This window comes from Rattus norvegicus, chromosome 8, assembly GCF_021556685.1.
Source record: "Rattus norvegicus strain SHRSP/BbbUtx chromosome 8, alternate assembly SHRSP_T2T, whole genome shotgun sequence".
In the NCBI taxonomy this organism is placed as follows: domain Eukaryota; kingdom Metazoa; phylum Chordata; class Mammalia; order Rodentia; family Muridae; genus Rattus; species Rattus norvegicus.
In genome coordinates, this window is record NC_141541.1 from 64,245,001 (window position 1) to 64,264,253 (window position 19,253).

Consider the following 19,253-nt stretch of genomic DNA (forward strand, 5'->3'; position numbering starts at 1 on the left):
GGCGGACAGTGTTGCTGCGACCAGCCGGCGTACCTGTGAGCCCAAGGCACCTGAGTTAAAGCCTGAGCTACGGCCTTGTTTTGAGGTAGAGACAACTTGCGTAATCATTTTCCACAGACATCATTTGTTTTGACTTGGGCCCTAGAGCGATGGGTTTGCTCGTATTTTGCTAAAATTGATTTTGCTTTGTTTCTGAGGCAGGATTTCACTCCACAGCTTAGGCCGCACTTGAGCTTATGTCCCTGTCAGCCCAGTGTCCCAAGTCCTGGGCTTACGGGCATTGTGTCATCATGCACAGCCCCAAAAGCTCTGGGCTGTGGGTATATATGAGACAGACAGACACATACACACACACACACACGGGAGTGGGGCGGCAGAGTACTACTTCGGGTGTCCTTACTCAGGAGCCATTCACCTTGTTTATGGGACAGAGTCTCATTCTGGAATTCAGAGTTCACTAACTCAGCAAGGCTGGCGACTGCCCAGCAAGCCCCAGGGATCCGCCTGCCTCTTCCTCCCTCACCTAGGGTTACACGTGAGTGCCACCGTACACCCAGCTTTTTAAAATATGGTTGCTAGAGATCAAGGTCAGGTCCTTAGGATTACCTAACAAACACTTTATCTCTAATACCAAAACTATCTCCCCCCACCCACCATGTACCCCCGCACAGGGTTTTGTTTTGAACCACGCCCAAAGGTCTGCTTCAAAGTGAAATTTCTGGGATGAATGCTCAGTGGCCCTCCTTGGTTTGAATGCCTGTAGGGCTGTGGCTCTGGAGCCCAGCCAACTTGGAAGACTCCAGGTTCTGTCGAGTTGGCTTGGGCCGTCTCCTACCTTTCTTGGGTATCCTCTCTCCCTTGCTGGGTCCGGGTGTTTTCATCAGGGCAAAGGCTGGGGTGTTCTGGAGGGGCATCCACACACGATGGGGTAGATACTCAATAGAGCTTGCTACTCCAGGGTACTTCCCCCAGGGCCCAGCATCGCAGCCACTGAAACTTTTGTTAGGAGTGAATTAAGGGAGACTGAGCCCCAAGCCTCGCATCCACTTGCTCCCAGGATAGGACTTGTGGCTGTGCATGAGTCAGGAGGAGGATGGTCCAAGGTATGGGGAACAGTGACTGAGGCAAAGTCCTCTGTGGTCTACCCATGTGCGAAATTTACAGCCCTTCACGGCCAGAAAGTGGGGTCATTAACTTATCTGAGAATTTCAACTTCTTGAGGTAAAGGGTCACTCAAATGACACCCGTGGAGGCTCAGGAAAAAGTGGTTTTACACAGAAATGACCTTCAGGTTCCTGAATAGCGACCCAAGCAAACATAATTTTCATGCCGCGCTTTTCAGTGGTGTCTGCGTAGAGAAGTTAGCAAGGGAGCTGATGATCTACAGCTTGGCTGTGTGACCTTTAGAATAGGCGAATTCTAAGGAAAACTAAAAATGGGTGACTAGGGAAGGCACGGGGGCTCAGCCAGTGCAGGGAACGATCAAAGGGCAGCTGAGGGTTGGTATATTTTGTAAAGGCAAGGATATGCTTTGTAGAGCGTGGTGTGGTGTGGTGTGGCGGGAGGCGGAGCCTCAGCTGGCCGAAGCGTCCCTCCCCCAACCCGAGCTGGGGGCATGGAAGTGGGGTTGAGAAGAGAGTAGAGGCAGAGAAAGAGAACGAGTGGGGACAGGAGAGAGAGAGAGAGAGAGAGAGAGAGAGAGAGAGAGAGAGAGAGAGAGAGAGAGAGAGAGAGAATGAATATGAATGAGTCCAGGAACACGTGGAGAGAGAGGGGGAAGGGACGAGAGAAGAGAGGGGGAAAGAGGTCAAAGAGAAAAAGGTCAGAGCGAGAAAAGAGAGAGTGTGAAGGTAGGCCAAACAGTTTCTTTTATAGCAAGCTAGGCCTAGGCTATGCCTGGTTGTTGCTAGGTAACTGTTGGGCAGAGCCTAGAAGGTTAACATACTACCAAGGGTAGATGAGGCTAGGCCTCAATGTTTGCTGGCTGGTGATTATCAAAGCCAGGCTGTCCTGCATGGTGTCTTGGAAGTGGAAGTCAGGCTCTGCATGACTGTGTCTGGGGATGGCTCAGATCCTGGAGTGCTACCTAGAATTTCCACATTGACAGCTGCAAAGTCCTTCTCATGGCAAACACCCAACAGGTTGTAGTGGATCAAGTAAGGGCTTCATTTTCTTAAAGGATTTGTCCCATTGTTTATGTATATGCGCATATGTGCATGTGGGCACCTGCAGAGGCCAAAAGAGGGGGTCAAATTCCCTGAAGTCACAGGAGGTTGTAAGCCTCCTGACACAGGTGCTGAGAACTGAATTTGGTCTCTGCAACAGCTTAAGTGTTCTTAGCCTCTGGGCTGTCTCAAGCCCCACGCAGGGTTCTATGTTCATGCTTTGACAATCATGGGCAGGACTTGGTTGACGGGCTAAGGGTGGACAGGAGGAGCGGAGAGAAGAGAGGCTAGGATGGACACCCCTGGGTGACTCTGCCTTGGATAGACTGTGGACTTCTGACTGAATGCTTCTTTTCTACCAAAGTCTATCAGAGGTGGTTGGTGTGAGGGGGAAGGAGGAGGGGAATAGGAGTGGGCAGGGATGGGAGGCAAGACAGGCAGCTCTGAGGGACTAGACACTTCCTTAGAACAGCTGGGTCACTTGTGACTGTGGCTCATTCTGTCTGATGCCACAGCGGCACACAGGCTGGACGAGAGTCTCTGGCTTACGGCAGGTGCCGTGGGGACTCTAGCGCCTGAAGACCTGGGCCACAGAGGGCCTTTCTGCCTTTTCTGTTCTCCAGCATGGCAGGTGTAAGTCTGGTTTGCTTTTCCTTTTCTTCTCTGGGGTTCAGAGGACAAAATGATCCCTCGAGAGAGTCAGGACTGGGTGGGCATGGGGGCAGGAAACAGACTTTGGTAGCCTTCGCTGCAAGTTTTCCTAAGGGGCACAGCAGAGAAACAGGCCCCTGAGGAGGTCTAGCTTCTAGTTTGTAATATGGCCCCAGGGAAGCCCTTCCTTCCTTTGGGGCTCACTTTCTTTTTAAAATTTTATTTATTTGTTTTACATATATGATAGTAAATACACCACTGCTGTCTTTAGACACATCAGAAGAGGGCACTGGATCCATTACAGAGCCACTATGTAGTTGCTGGGAATTGAACTCAGGACCTCTGGAAGAGCGGCCAGTGCTCTTAATCACTGAGCCACCTCTCCAGCCCTGGGTCTCATTTTCTTAAGGGTTGAGGGACACTGGACAGATCCTTCACAGTCTGGGGTCTGTGGTTTTATGGCCTGAATGCTTACATCCAGTTCAGCGACCTCACGGGGAAAGGTGGGGTGGGGGGGGTGGGGTCTGTGGCATCTGACTCATTTTTTCCATGCTGCTACAGGCCTTGACCTGGGAGTCCCCAGGGGAGGCAGAGGCCGAGAGTGAGAATCTGATCTTAGCTCACAAAGAAGTGGCTGCCCTTTAAAAGATTTTAAACTAAAGGAGTCTGGCTCAGGATGGTGCAGACTAGACTCAGGGTTGGGAGATACCTACCTCAAATGGGCCTGCAGCAGGTCGCAGGGCCAACTCTCTCAGGCTGGGGTCTCAGGCAGGCAGCTAAGGCCTAGATCTATGTGTCGGTGGCCTGTGTGCAGGAGTCCTGGCCCAGCTCTCTGCAAGGCTGCTCAAAGAAGGGGATGTGAGCTTAGGAGCTGAAATCTTCCAGAGGTTCAACATTTCCAAGTTGGCTGAGTGTGGAGACCATTTACGTAGGCCTCTGTACTCTTCCCAACATTTGATTGTCTGTAGACCTTAATGTAGCCAAGCGCCCCCTGCAGGAAGCTTCCTGGAGATGTAAGCCAGGATTTCGTGGATTGTAGGCAACCTTATCTCTAAGCCATACTTTCTGCCCCTTTCTTGATTTTTTTTTTTTTTTTTTTCTGGAGCTGGGGACTGAACCCAGGGCCTTGCGCTTCCTAGGCAAGCGCTCTACCACTGAGCTAAATCCCCAACCCCCCCTTTCTTGATTTTAACTCCATCGTGCTTCCCACACTCTCATAGTTTGAGGGGAGCATGGGCAAGAGTCAGGTTAAGTGTGGATAAGCCCTGAGGGACTTGTTGACCTCTGACCAGGCTCTGTGGGTGGTTTCGGATATGCATTCAGGGAAGCTGGGGCTGGGGTTCCTTTCAATCACGGGGGCTTTGAGAGGATCCGAGAGAACAAAAAAGACAGATGAGGTAGGTGCCAGATCTCTCCTAACCACCCAAGGGTGGAGAGTCGATGAGGCCTCCAAAGGGAGACAGATGTCCCCCACTCTCTTCCAGGATTTGTGCCCCACTGCCTGGAGTCAGCCACACATTAGGGACCCAGGGGAGCTGCAGCAGGAGCTTCCATGAACTTCTTCCTCTGTCCTCTGGTTGCCCACACTTGTCTGCTCAGACGTGCTCAGAACCCACTAGTGGGGAACATGGATGTCAAGTTAGTCAGGGGTCACCTGGATTGTCTGAGCAAGGCCTAGGCACAGGCCAGCTGCTTCCCAGAATTCCCAGAGATGTCCTTTCACCCCCGGTTAAGAGATGACTCACAGCTTGGGGTGCTGCAGACTGTGAGCCAGGCAGCTGGTGTTCTGCAACCATCTGCTTGTCACTTTTACTTCCTGAACCCTCTTCCTCACTAGCTAATGACATAATATCACAAGGGCATTCCACGAGAGAGAACTGGGGGGCTGCGGCCATCATGGAGGCTCAGTGAGGTCCTTCTTGTCCATCCAGTGACTTGTGTCTTCGACTCCGGAGGGCTGATGCCAAGCTCAGCAGCCCCTGCCCGGACAGCAGTGGTTCTGGGTGAGGCTGGGCCCTGATCTATGCTCCACCTTGAACAGGGACATGGAGGACAGAGAGAGACTGTTCTCAGCAGGGCTCTCACGATGTCCTGTGTGTGTTTCAGTGCAGGGACTTCACGGCCCACACAGGGTATGAGGTACTCCTGCAGAGGCTGCTGGACGGCAGGAAGATGTGCAAGGATGTGGAGGAGCTGCTCAGACAGAGGTAAGCATGGCCGGGCTGGCGGTCAGGGCAGACGGGGCAGACTACGCTCCCTAGAGCCCAGCTGCCCTCGGGATGGGTCAAAAGCCAAGAGCCAAAGGTGAGGAGGTGGCTCAGTGGGTAAGTCACTTATTAAGCACACGTGGGGATCTGAGTTCAAGTCCCCTTCTGTAGGAAAAAGGGATCCAGTGTCAGGAGACTCCACTGAAGCTCATAGCCAAGAGACCCTGTCTCTGCAAAATATAGTGTAGTCATGTACGAAATTTTAGAGGGGAAGGGGCAGAAAAGTTGACCTTTGACCCCCACGGGTGCATTGTGTACTCATGCACACATGTGCACCTATGCACCTGCACTCATGCGCTCTCTCTCCTCTCTCTCCTCTCTCTCTCTCTGTCTCTCTCTCTCTGTCTCTCTCTCTCTGTCTCTCTCTCTGTCTCTCTGTCTCTCTCTCTGTCTCTCTCTCTCTCTGTCTCTCTCTCTCTCTGTCTCTCTCTCTCTGTCTCTCTCTCTCTGTCTCTCTCTCTCTCTGTCTCTCTCTCTCTCTGTCTCTCTCTGTCTCTCTCTCTCTCTCTCTCTCACACACACACACACACACACACACACACACACAAAGCCAGAGCCACTTGTCTTCCGTGGCCCTTAGGCAGATCCCCTGCCGCAGCCCTTAGGAGAGGCCCGTTTTCAATTGACATTTATCCCCAGAAATGGAGCTCAACTTTTTCAGGGAATGGTCTTGCCGGCAAAGTATGATGAGAGAACCTGGGTTCTGCACATATTTTGGGGCTACGGCCAGCCGACAGGGGTGAATGACAGCGCTTGCTCTGTCCTTTCAGGGCCCAGGCGGAGGAGAGGTACGGGAAGGAGCTGGTGCAGATTGCGCGCAAAGCTGGTGGCCAGACAGAGATGAAGTAAGTCCTGGCGGCTCCTGCCTTTCCTCTGAGAACCTTCTGGACTTTACTCAGGGCTTGGGACTTTCCGATGTGGCAGGCTGTGGGTTATGGAGTAGCTGTTATACGTCAGGGGAGCTCAAGAACTCAAACTGCTGGGTGATCGGCTCCTTTAACGCTTTGCCCCACACCCTCCCCACAGGCACTTCCTCCAGGAGGACCTCCTGGTTTGCCTCATGTCAAGAACTTGGTTCAGACAGGGCCATCCTCTCCACTCCCTCTTGACGGTGTTGTAGTCTTAGGGGTCTGGATCAGCTTCACCTTCTCTGGAAGTTAAGAAATTAAAAGGCAGGGGCTGGAGAGATGGCTCAGCAGTTAGGAGCACTGGCTGCTCTTCCAGAGGCCCTGAGTTCAATTTCCGGCAACCGCATGGTGGCTCACAACCATCTGTAATGGGATCTGCTGCCCTCTTCTGGCCTGCAGGTGCACATGCAGGCGGAACACTATAAATAATAAATAAGTAAATCTTTAAAAAAAAAAGGCAGAAGGAATCTGGAACACAAGAGGTAGCAGCAGGCAAAACCTTAGACATGGCAGGTGGAATCAACAGCTACAGGAAGGCTTTGGTTAAGAAGTACACACAGGGGGCTGGGGATTTAGCTCAGTGGTAGAGCGCTTGCCTAGGAAGCGCAAGGCCCTGGGTTCGGTCCCCAGCTCCGAAAAAAAGAAAAAAGAAAAAAAAAAAAGAAAAAAGAAAAAAAGAAGTACACACAGTAAGGCCAACAGAGAAAGACTGTGCAGCGCAGAGGATGGCACTCAGAACCGATAATTCTACTCTCTCACCAGGCTGGGGGCCTCAGGGTCCTTTGTGGCGTCGGTTTAAACAAAGAGATGGCTGATAGGACTACAACATATCCTGATCCACCCATGAACTTGTTGGACGGTCTGCCAGCAGGGGTAGGGGGCACACTGGGAAGACAAAGCCCACCGGGCCGTAGTCTCCATTTAGGAGGAGAAAGAAGCTGAAGGCCTGCCTCCTTGTCACCATCTCTCTCTCTCTCTCTTTCTCTCTCTCTCTCTCTCTCTCTCTCTCTCTCTCTCTCTCTCTCTCTCTCTCTCTCTCTCTCTCTCATGAGGGACCTTAATGCCTACCTCACACCTAAATGCTGATCTCATCAGAGATTTCTTGATCTCTGCTCCACTGAGATCAGAGTGAAGACATTATTGTGGAGGGGTCCCAATCCAGCATCAGCCCATAGACGCAGGGTCTGCTTCCAACTGGGAGATACCGGCTTCCTGACCGCCAGGTGGCCAAGGTTTGGGGATGCTAGGATGGGGGTGGGGACTTAGTACGCCGCATGCTCTCTGATCAGGAAACAGTTATACTGTGAAACTAGACTTCAACTAGAGTTTCTAGGTCTCCTGAGAGCCAGGCCAAAGGCCAGCATGGTGTGTTGCATGTGGGTACATTGGTGGTAGATATCAAAAGTCAGAATCATTCTAACCTGGGGTCACCATACCAGATAGCCCCCGCCTTCCTCTGCAAGGCCTGCCTTGACATTTTATTTAGGATTTGTTAAAAATGTGTTTGTATGTCTGCTGTGCAGATGCCCATGGAGGCCAGTGGTGACTGCTAGGGCTGGGGTCACAGGGCAGTGAGCCATCTGATGTGGGTGCTGGTAACCAAGCGTGGCTTCTCTCCAAGAACAGAATGTGCTCCCTGAGCCATTGATTGATCCAGCCCTGGGCCTTGAGGTTTTTTCTCTTCCCACCTGCATGACCGTGGGGCATGTCTTTGGCCTCTGTGACCCTCAGTTTCCTTACCTGTAAAAGGCAATAATTAATATGTTGGCTTGTGGGATGGAGGCGGGAATCATTCAGGCTAGCTGCTCATCCTAAGTGTCAGCACTGGAAGGGAGGACTAAGCCATCGGCAGTTGGCCACTGGCAGAGGTCTACACGTCTGCACATCTCATGGCTCCCAGATGGTTGCTACTGCTCCGTGGTCTCGGCAGGCAAGAAACCTGGCAGTAACTAGGACCCCAGAATCCTCCTTAGGGTGGGATCCCCAGGGGTCCTGTCAGGTTGCCACTCCTTGGCCTCAGTGCTCCCAACTGTTCAAGAAGAAGAGGAAGCCACAGCAGAACATATTTGCCCTACCCTGAAGCACAGACTGGTGGGCTTCCCTGAAAGGACACCCAGGGAATTGCTTATGCGACATGTGCCATATGACACTTTTACCACCAGGGGGCGGGAGAGTGCCCTGCAGAGAGGCTGTGAAAACTTGCAACAATGGCTACTTGGCTGCTGACTCTGACCTTGGGGCAGGCTGTGCCACCATGCATTTGCTTTTGTGTCCTTAAGAGACTTAGTACCCATAAGCCCTAGCTGGGAGCACAGAGGCACACCTCCCTCACATGCATGGTCACTCAGCTGCAGGAGGGGCTCTGGGAAAGCACTCACGGCTGGGGTAGCCAGCCAGGGACTCCTCCTACCTGAAGTTAAGGCTGCCGCTTCTGGGAAGGGACCACTGGAAAACTCTTACAAGGGGCAGCTGGGGTTGGAGGAAGTCCTGGGGACTGGCAGAGTTTGCATAGGTGTGAGTGTGACAGGCATGAAAAGCTCCTGTCTTGCACCAGGCCGCGATGTGCCTTACAGTGGACTATCATTCTCAAAGCCATTTTGTGCTGCTAACTGCTCTCTACAGAAGGGAAGTCAAGGCAGAAGGCCAGGTGGGTCACACAGTGAATGAGTGCCAGAGCCTGGCCATCTGGCTGCAGGGTCTGCTGCTGTTGTGTGTGGAGAGTGGAGTAAGAGGCCTCTGCTGACTACCTAGGTTGGTTCCCACACCATCTGCCCCTCTTCTGAATGGAACGCATGCCTCTCTCAAGGGCCCTGCTCCTGAGAGCTCAGACTCTCCCTCACAGTTTCTATATCTGCCCCAGGACTCCTAGACCCACTGATAAACAGCAGTGTGTCCTGGGCGTGCTGGCACTTCTGTTTGGCCCTCAGCACTACCATGCTCTGGGGTGAACAAGGCTGCCAGGCAGAATCCAGGACACCCAGTCTGCTGCTTCCCAAAACACAGTGAGGGCTTGTTAGTCGAGCGCCCATCGTTTGCTATTCGCAGCATGCGTACACTCAGGAAGCAGTTTTAAAATAAGGTTCGAGTAAACGGAGCCCAGCAGAGGTGTCTGTGGAAAGGAGGTGGGAGCACTTAGGACAGAGTCATCCTGTGTCCCTCATGATGACCTTGACCTTGTGGCCTGTCTGCCTCTGCTGCCCGAGTGCTAGGATTGCAGGCTGGGTCACCCCCACTTTGCCAGGGGCCTCCCTTACTCCACCTGGGACCATCTCCTGCTTGGCACTGTTCTAGCTCCCACGCCTTGGGCAGCCTCTTCCTTTCCCTTCCCTTGGTACCTGGCCTGGAGCAGTTGCCATAGCTGCCCCTGCCTGTGCCCCCGCCTACCTCCCAGCCTTTCCTTATGCCTTCCAGGCCACCTGCTGACAAGAGCTATAAAGGCATCCCCCTGCATCAGACTCATCCAGGCAGCTTTGAGTAACTAGGCGCCTGAACAGGAGCGGAGGGTTCAGAGAGGCCTGGAGCTTCCTGTGGACATGCCCATCTTCTCTAGGCTGCAGACAGATGTTGGGAAGGTTTCACTCGCCTGTTTTCTAGAATGGCAGTTTTGGGTTCACAAGAATGATAACCTTGACCAAAGGCCCCTTGCATCTATAGCAGTCAATATGGCTTAGGGCCCTCCCTCCAAAATAAAAGTACCATGGGCCAGGAAGGACGTCAGTTCCTGCAGCACGCCTGCCTGCTGACCTAGTCTTCTGTTTTGCAGTTCCCTGAGGACCTCCTTTGACTCTCTGAAGCAGCGTAAGTTCCAACCATCCCCACATGGGCAGCAGGGCCATTAGAGTCTCCTGGAAGACCCTCAGCCCTTGTAGAGGTGACTGAGTTAGGAGGTGTGCGCTTGGGCTGTGTGGTCCAGCTCTGAACCAGGCTGAAAGGCTGATTGATAGAGGATGGAAGGGGTGGGAGGTGAAGAGGGAGGTGACAGACTGGTCCAGGCAGAGGCCACACTGTCACCCTAGAAACAGAGAATGTGGGCAGTGCACACATCCAGCTGGCCCTGGCCCTGCGTGAGGAGCTGCGGAGCCTGGAGGAGTTCCGAGAGAGACAGAAAGAACAGCGGAAGAAGGTGAGGGGCAGGGAGGACAGGGATCCTGGAGGTCACCCACTGTTCTGGGAGCCAGTTGGGAATCATGGCTTGGTGAAAGGGAGGGAGGGTGTATGTTCTAGCTTGATTTCCTGCTGCTGTGATAAGCCACTGACTTGGGAGGAACGGTTTATCTGGCATATACTTCCCACAATCCATCACTGAGCGCAGTCAGTGCAAGAACTGGAGCAGAGACAAGGAATGTTCACTGGCTTTGTTTCCAGCTCGTGTTCAGCCACATTTTTCTTACATAGGCCAAGCACACCTGCTTTAGGGACATTATCACTCACAGTAGGGCTGGGACCTCCTACACTAACTAAAAACTAAGAGAAATGCCCTACAGATATGCCCACAGGTCAATCAATGGGAGCAATTCCTCAGTTGAGGGTCTCTCTTCCCAGGTGTGTCTAGTTGGCAATGGAAGCCTACCACAATGATGTGGTAACGGCTCTGGACCAGAGCCCATGGAGGGCTACCACAGAGCTGCCGTGCCAGGAAGAGGAAAGATGTGGGGCTCTTGACAATCCTCCTTCATAGACTGTAGAGGGTCAGGGACAACACCAAGTGTCCAGAGGAGCCCACCTCAGTTGAGTGGCCCCTGGAAGATGGCTCTGAACACAAGGATTAGGGCTGTTGGTTCTGAAGACAGACTTGGGGGCTGGTACTCCGCATGGCTGCTCAACGAGGATTGGGGGGACAGGCTTCAGACTCAGCTAACCATCTGAAGGCACTGTCAACAGTATGCAGAGCATGGCTGGCCACACTGGAGTGGCCACACAGCAAGGAAGTGAGCTCCTCATCGTGAGCAGTGTATGAGCACAGGCCAGGGAATGCTCTACTAGGAGGCTTGCAAAGCTGGAGGAAGAGAACGCTTCTCCCAGACCTGTGACTGGTGGGCTGAGCACTTAGCCCAGCTGGAAAGCCAGAGGCTACTTCACTGGAGTGTGTGGTGAATGCATGAGTGGCTGTGGGTGTGCGGTATGAGCAGTTGGGTGATGGGGGCTGAGTATGGACTAGGTGTGCGTATATATGCGGTGCACACTCAGTGTGGCTTGGGAATGAGACTCAGGACTCATGTGATGTACACATGTGTAGATGGGGATTCTCTGGCTGGAGACCAAGTCAAGCCGAGGTCCACAGTAAGGAAACACTAGACACACCCACTGCCCAAACTTCTTTGTTATTCTGTTCCGAGTGTAAGTATTGCGGTTTTGTTTAAGGTCTCACTACATAGCCTTGGCTGCCATGAAGTTTGCTATGTGAACCAGGCTGGCTTCACACTCATAGAGATCCTCCTGCATCAGCCTCCCAAGTGCTGGGACTAAATACCTGGCTGGTATTGTTTTGAAGGAGGTATCTCTAGGAGAGGGTGGACACAGACAGACATACATATGAGCTTGGAGGGGTGTTATGTCCCAGGGACAAGGACACCCATCCTCTTGGCCTAGGGGCACGTCTTGAGGCCAGAGCCCCCAGCTCAGAGCCTCATGTCTCCTGCAGTATGAGGCCGTCATGGACCGTGTCCAGAAGAGCAAGCTGTCGCTCTACAAGAAGACCATGGAGGTAAATGGGAGGGCCTTGGGGCCTCTGAGAGTCCCGGGTTGGACTTCTGGGACAGGCTTGTCTCAGACTTTGCTCCATTCTGTGTATGGGCCTGCTGGGGGCTGTGCTGGATGCCCAGGGCCTGTGTGTCATCACAAGCCCTTCAGTGCCTTGCCTGAAGAACAGAGGGACAGTCGCATGAGTGACCCACAGTCAGCTGAGGAGTCCAGAGTAGCAGGGATAAGGGACACATGAGAGAGCAGAGGAGTCTGAAGAAAGGGCCCAAAGTCTCCACAGGAACATGCCTCAGTCTCTAGAGCTCCATCTATGGGAACAATGCCTGTTCTACCAAAGTCCTTACCAACCCGGGAGGGAGAGTCTGGGCTTAGGGAGCCTCCCCTGGGGCGTGCAGCCCCGCAGACACACCTCTCCATACCTTCAGTCCAAGAAGTCATATGACCAGAAGTGCAGGGACGCAGATGACGCTGAGCAGGCCTTCGAGCGAGTGAGTGCCAGTGGTCACCAAAAGCAAATAGAAAAGGTGTGTACCAGGCGGGGCGGGGCTGGGGGTGAGGGGGTGGGGCATGCTGGTAGGCAGGGAAGGGCAGCCATCCCTGGGCTGAATTTACATCTGGCCCATGCTAGCTGCTCACCCTTTTGCAATTCTCGGTGTCCACTCTATGCAATGTGCATCCTCAAGTACCATTCAGAACAAGTCCTCTGCAGGACAGGCAACCTCTGGACAGGACTGGGGTGACAGAGCCACCAGGGCCCTTAACATAACACCTGTTGCACAGATCAGAAAGCTGAGGCCGAGAGGGCAAGGGTTTGTGGGTGAGTTGATCCAGGTTGACCAGAGCCCGGGTTCTGAGCAGCAGTGCAGCAGAGGCCATCTACATTTTCCATGTTTCCTGGTGGTCTGCAGACTTCTGCTTTTACTTCCGGCCTGAGCCCCTCAGCAGCCAGGCTGCTGGTGAATGACAGAATTCACCCACCCATACTTTGATCCTGGATGGTGACCAGGGAGGGTGCCGGTCGCTTCTGAGTAGCTCTGGGGCTAGGATTCCTAGGCTTGGACTCAATGCCATTCTCCTGTTTCCTCAGAGCCAGACCAAAGCCAAGCAGTGCAAGGAGTCGGCCACAGAGGCAGGTATGTGGCCCTGCCACCTCCCCAGACTGTCTGGCAGCCTAGCCAGTCCTCTTCCTCCAGCTGGTGCTCTCCCACCTGCCCGCGCTGTCCCCTGTGTGCCTCTCCAGGCACGCTCTCCAGAGTAGAGGCCATTCTCCTTAGCCACTGCTCGCAGACACAAGAGTGTAGATAAGGAAACGGGGACACAGAGCACGTAGATAAGCTGCCCAGAGTCACACAGCTGCTAAGTGGTGCTGACAGACAGCATTTGAATCCAAGCCACTGGGTTTCACAGCCTCAGATCCATAGGGCCACATCCCTTCATTTCACTCCAAATGACAAATGCTCATACTCAGCCTTCTGGTGCCCTCCATGAGACTCAGTTTACCATCTGTAAAGTGGGGAGGACCAGGGAATGGAATAGGACCTCTGCACGTAGTGTTCTACTCCAGCCCTGGGAGCTCAGAGCATAATGGGAAAGTGGAAGGGTGAATGGTGGCTGTGTGTGGTGACCAACAGCTAGCCAGGCCCCTGGGGATGGGGCTCTCAGGACTTGGGGGAGGTTGTGCAGGGTGGGTCTCTGCAGGAGTGGAGGACAGAGGATCTCCTGTCATGGGAACTGTCAGAGGAGATCCAGGCCTGCCAAAGGGTCCCCTGTGTTTGTAGATCGAGTGTACAGGCAAAATATTGAACAACTGGAGAAAGCAAGGACCGAATGGGAACAGGAACACCGGACAACCTGTGAGGCAAGTGGCCCAGGCACACAGCCTGCCTCTCTACAACACCCCTGCCTCCTCTTACCTGTGGGAAGCTGGGCCTAGGGGATGGTATTCCTTCACTCTACGACCCCTGCCTGGCTGGTGCCTAGGGTCTTTCCCCATATTTACTGGTCTTATACCCTGGATCTCTTTGTTCAACCCTGGGAACCTACAGATGGGCAAGAGCAGGGCAGAGCCCTATGCCTTTCACTAGCTTCCCCCAGCCTCTCTTTAGCTGCCCTAGCTAGAGGCAGCAATGGGGACCTTCGGGATGGTCTTTGCTTTAAATTTGGCTGCAGCAGTGTTCTGCATAGGTCACCTAGCTGAGTGGCCCCACAATACTCTCTCTCTCTTCTCCTCAATAGGCCTTCCAGCTGCAGGAGTTTGACCGGCTAACCATCCTCCGCAATGCCCTGTGGGTGCACTGTAACCAGCTCTCCATGCAGTGTGTCAAGGACGATGAGGTGTGTTGTGCTCTGAGGAGAGGGCAGCATGGCAGGTTCAGGTCTACTGGGGCCAGCCAACACATCCCCAGACCTCCGCAGTTCACACAGAGGAGTCCAATGTGACCTTTGGCCAGGCCTCCAAGCACGAGAACACCATGCTCTGTGGTTCCCTGCCTCTGCCTTTTCCTCCTACCTCCCCCTTCAGGGCTGTGTCCATCTGTTCTCCCCAGCACAGCAGAGACTTGCTGCAGGCTCATGCTTCAGCCTGGTCTGGGTTCTCTTACACCTCTCCCTCACCCCACCCATCCCCACCTTACAGAGCCCAATCCTCAGGGATGGTCAGGGTACATCCTACCCCAGGCTAGGGAGGATTACCACGCACACCAGGAGCCCTGGCTTCTGAGCACTTTCAGGGCACCTCTGACCACTCCTGCCCATGGCCTAGCTGATCCTGGTGGCTTCCTCGTGTCTAGCAGAAAGTGTGGGCTCTAGATATCCTCACACCCAAAGTCCAGCTTCACCCAGTGACCTGACCTTAGCACGCCACTTTCCTGAATTTCCTCATCTTAAAACAGGTTAAAGCGTGGGCCTCAGAGGACAAGAGTGAGCTGGGGCCTCTCCTCAGGGCCTGAGCTCAGGTGTTCAGGAAACAGGTGTCAGCCTGGTCTCTGTCCCTCTGGCAGGCCTGCCATCCCAAGGTTCCTCTGTCCAGCACTGAGCCTGGAGGTTCAGAGTCAGAGGCAGGACTAGAGCAAGGCTGGGGACCAGGCTGACCTTGGGGTGAAATCTGAACTCAGCCTTTGCTCATCCCTACCCCAGCTCTATGAGGAAGTCCGGCTGACACTTGAGGGCTGTGATGTGGAAGGTGATATCAATGGCTTCATCCAGTCCAAGAGCACTGGCAGAGAGCCCCCAGGTAAGGCCCTGCTGGAGGGCAGCATCTGCAGCCAGGACTGACTGGCTCTACACTAGCAGGACCAGGCTGGGGTGGTTCACACTTCCCTACTGGATGGAGGTAGACCAGACTCAGTCTGAGGGACAGTTCTACTCTTCCAGAAGACCCATTCAGTTCCCAGCACCCACACCAGGCACCTCACAACCATCTTTAACTCCAGAGGACCTAACACCTCTGGCTTCCACATGAATACACATAATTCGAGAATCTTTTTTTAAAAATCGAGGCACAGTGTTACACACCTTTAATCCCAGCACCTGGGAGTCAGGCAGGCGGCCCTCTGAATGAGGTCCTCGCTGCTCTGGGCCTCATGCATGTGCTCTCTGCAGCTCCCGTGCCTTATCAGAACTACTACGACCGGGAGGTCACCCCACTGACTGGCAGCCCTATCGTCCAGACCTCCTGTGGTGTGATAAAGAGGTGAGTACTGATGAACTGCATATGGCCAGGGCACAGCCGCTGGGGCCAGCCTCTCCTGCCCACAACTTCCACACCTCATGGCTGAACAGCTCCTGTGGGTCTGTGCCCCGTTCAGGTGCTGGCCACTCCATTGAGATATTCCAGATGCATCACCATCAGGGATCCCTGGTCCAAGTACTAATTACTCACACTCCAGTTACTCACCAGTGACGATGTGGAGAGTCCTGGGCAAGCGCCCACTCTGGCTTCTGTCTCTGTTTGGCCTCACTATGTGGCAGGGTAGAACTCTCCAGGAGGCTTATCAGTGGCCCAAAGCCCAGACACTTGGATCCACCAGGCCGTTACAGGGCCATCTCCCTGGCCTGGCTGCAGTAAGGTGTCAAGGCCATGGTTCTGTGCCCTGTGGGTGACCTGGCCTAGTCACTGTGGGGCCAAGGGAAGGAAGACTTGCTTGGCACAGACTGGCTGGCCCTGGCAAGATATGTGGGAGCTGAACCTTAAAGGTAGTCTGGGGCTGGGAATATCAAGTGGGGGTGGGGCCCTGCTGGCTGGCTGCAGGTGCTGAGATGACCATGGGAGGATGCTGCTGAGAACGAAGGGACTATTGAAGGGACTATTGGGAATGGCCTGTGGGAGGCCTGCTGCCACAGAGGCCTGTGGTGGCAGCAGGCAGGCAGAGGTCCTGAAGCACTGAGAATTCCCAGTTAGCCCCTTTGTTTCCAATGAGGTAAGGCAAGGCCTACCCGCCTCTCCTCCCTACCTCCAGGTTCTCTGGGCTGCTACATGGAAGTCCCAAGACCACACCTTCTCAAGCTCCTGCCGGTAAATGAGCAGGGGGTGGGGGGACAATGGGACAGGGGACATGGGACGTGTCTTCCACCAGTGGGGAGGAGAGGACTCCCAAAGGGAAAGGGCATTCTGTCCAAGAGTGTGTGTGAAGGAAGGACTAAGTTCCACCCCGGCAGTCTCCAGGGACCACTGTCCTCAGAGGGGGGCAGGATTCCAACCTAATCCTGCTCTCAGCTTCCACAGAGACTCTGGCTCCCACCTCTGAGCAGAAAGAATTGGTCTATGCATCCATCGAAGTGCAGGCAACCCAGGGGAACCTTAACTCAGCAGCCCAGGACTACCGGGCGCTCTATGACTACACGGCACAGGTGAGGGCATCCTTCCCCAAGCCTGGGGACATGCCTGGGGGGGGGGGGGGTGAGCACACACGCAGCACCAGGGACTGGAACAGCTCCATGAACATGTGCTAGGCCAGCATCTGCTGGAACCTGCACGTGTGGAGTCCACAAGGCTGGCAGCTCAGGGTTGTTGTGGATGGATAATGGGTTGAGGGTCCGGCCTTGTTCTCCAGCTGTGGCCCAGAGAAGCACAATGGTCAAAAATCGAGCCATGGAGCTGCCCTTAACTATTTTCTGGTGTCCTTGGAGAAAGGTGATCAGGGAAGTCACAGAGCATCTGTACTAGAGAGATACGGATCGGAGTGAAGTGAGGCGTGGGCGGGTAGACCTGGAAGGCAGGCCCTCAACTCAGGCCAATATACCCACACACATAGGCAGGCTGGATGGGGCTGCACTGAGGTCACATTCAGGGGTACAGACCTGGACAGTAATGGGATACTCAGGTAGCAGTAGATGGCTGTGTGATTCGTCTAGGAGAGCTTGCCCTTGGGGTGTGGCCCGCCTTTGAGAAGCTGCAGTGGTTGGAGCAGTGAGAGAAGCCCAGGATAGGAGGTCTCCATGATTACCTTGAGCGCGTTAGAGGGAACAGCACGGCCTGTCTATCTCTAAAGGAACTACCCGGAGGCTTGAGCATGATTCAGCCGACTGCTCACCCGGGGACACAAACATGCCAATGCTGCAAGGTGGGGGCTGCCAGCACAGAGCACCCTGGTCCTGGTGGCTTCTCCATTCTCACACACTGGCCTTTTCTTGCCCAGAATTCTGATGAGCTGGACATTTCTGCGGGAGACATCCTGGCAGTCATCCTGGAAGGGGAGGATGGCTGGTGGACTGTGGAACGAAACGGACAACGTGGCTTTGTCCCTGGTTCGTACTTGGAGAAGCTCTGAGGAAAGACCAGCGGTCCCCACATACCTCTGCCCGGCTGTGAGGTCAAGGACTGTTCCCATCACCGCCCCGGCCTCTCGGGGTCAGAACCATGGCTGGCTGCGCTGGGGATGGGATGGTTGCTGGCTACTCTCAATAAACTTCTCCCAGGAGTAAAGGGGCAGGCACATCCTTCCTTTGCTGGGGTCCTTTTCTCTTACCCAGTGCCCAGGGTCTTGATTCAGAAAGCCAGAGTACAGGGAATCTGGGAGGCCAGAGCTCTGTCACTTACAGACAAGCGGCAGTCAGGCCCAGTCTCAGCGAGGGACAGAAGAGAGGCCTTCACTCAGGGGCCCGCAGCTCTGAGGCTGCCAGAGCTACATTCATACTTGGGACAGCCAGGAAGACGCAAGTGAGTGGAGCTGGAGAGGGGCTCAGGAGGGCCACAGAATGAGAGAAGGTATCCTTTGGCAGGGAAGTGGGGCTCAGGAGGATGTGGAGGGGCAGCAGCAGCCATAAGGCAAATGTCTGAACGCAGGAGGACGAGGGGGTGAGAAACAGCTGAGGGCTCTGGAGGCAGCATACTAGGGTACCGGCTCCTGGTGCTCAACCCTCAACATTCCCCCCTTGACACGACCCAATCGTGTGTGCTGATTCTGCATCATAGGAACCAGCTGTGGGCCTGCCCGCCCATCTGGAAGCCGGCATAAAGGCCTATCCATGTACCCAGCCGAATGCCAGCTGCCAGAGGGAGAACTGTGAGCAAGTACAGTCTAGAGAGAGGAGGAGGGCTTCTCCATGGGCATCACCAACGCACCTTCATTCTCTGATCCTCCTCAGTGGAGCAGAAGGGCGGGCTTGGTTAAGCAGCCGTGCATGTCGACAGGCTGGGCCTTCTGTGGGCTGTGCTCTCATCCATCTGAAGCATGAGGACACTTTACGGCTGGGTCCAGACAGGTGCAGATCCCTGCACCCAAGGCTCTGGCGCTGAGATCAAGCTAGCTGTTGTGAGAAGTCGGCCATCACTGCTTCTTGGCAGAGTATGTGGCAGACAGAATGGGGAAAGGCTTTGAGCAACTGGAAAGAACCGGGCTGACGTTGACATCTTTCTGGAAATGTCATTTCCCTCCTCATGAACATCCTGTGAGGTGGCCAACACCACGCCCTTGTGTGACACAGCAGATATACATACAGGGATATTTGGAGAGTGATTTAATCCAGGGCTTGGTCCCCTCCCTTGAAGGACAGCAAAGCTAGCAAATAAAAGACTTGGTTACAACAAACCTGCTTAGGCCAGAAAACCAAGGTGCCCTGGCCACCACCCCTGTCCTACCCTGCCAAGGCCAACTAGATTCTTCCACCTCACTCAACCCAGACATCTGATGGTTCCTGGATAGTCACAGGGTTGGTGCTTGCCAAGGTACCCTGACCTCGCTCCCTCCAGGGTGGCACATGGCCAGGGAGGGGGGAGGGGAGGAGGAGTGGAGGAGAGGGACAGGCGCATGGCCAGTGAGGCACAAATACAGGACGACAGCTGTTCTGCAAAGTGGCAGCTGGACTAGAGAACTCTGGAGGATAGAGAAATGAATGGGAATAGTAGTTTTTGGGGTGTGATAAGGGTGGGAGCAGAGAGGAGCGGCGTGTGGACTCTGACCATCCCTAGGTGGAGCAGGGGGACCTGGGGCAGGCAGAGCAAACAAGCTGCCTGACTTTGGTAGTAAGGAGGAAAGAGTGCAAAGTTCTACATCAGAGCTTTTCCTATTCTTTGAAAACACCTTGTCATCTTGATTGATCATCCCATTCCACTGCAAAGATTT

At 54.2% G+C, this 19,253-nt stretch overlaps 1 protein-coding gene across 5 annotated transcripts in view; it reads left to right on the forward strand.

Moving 5' to 3' along the window:
* The window catches only part of Pstpip1 (proline-serine-threonine phosphatase-interacting protein 1), a 38,718-nt gene extending 21,104 nt beyond the window's left edge, over positions 1–17,614 (forward strand). The window contains exons 2-15 of one of the 5 annotated variants that reach the window (XR_015626425.1): positions 4,923–5,023; positions 5,854–5,928; positions 9,755–9,789; positions 10,008–10,114; positions 11,633–11,695; positions 12,117–12,215; positions 12,779–12,824; positions 13,470–13,549; positions 13,927–14,025; positions 14,827–14,923; positions 15,292–15,382; positions 15,498–16,204; positions 16,406–16,539; positions 17,328–17,614. Coding sequence is in view for 3 of the 5 variants with exons in the window: in NM_001106824.2 (NP_001100294.2) it covers positions 4,923–5,023; positions 5,854–5,928; positions 9,755–9,789; positions 10,008–10,114; positions 11,633–11,695; positions 12,117–12,215; positions 12,779–12,824; positions 13,470–13,549; positions 13,927–14,025; positions 14,827–14,923; positions 15,292–15,382; positions 16,149–16,204; positions 16,406–16,539; positions 17,328–17,459 (1,215 nt within the window). In the remaining 2 variants the exon portion in view is untranslated. The remainder of the gene's footprint in view (positions 1–4,922; positions 5,024–5,853; positions 5,929–9,754; positions 9,790–10,007; positions 10,115–11,632; positions 11,696–12,116; positions 12,216–12,778; positions 12,825–13,469; positions 13,550–13,926; positions 14,026–14,826; positions 14,924–15,291; positions 15,383–15,497; positions 16,205–16,405; positions 16,540–17,327) is intronic. The other 4 variants (XR_015626426.1, XM_087561002.1, NM_001106824.2 and 1 more) reach the window with 4 other exon arrangements.
* Positions 17,615–19,253: the final 1,639 nt, after the last annotated feature.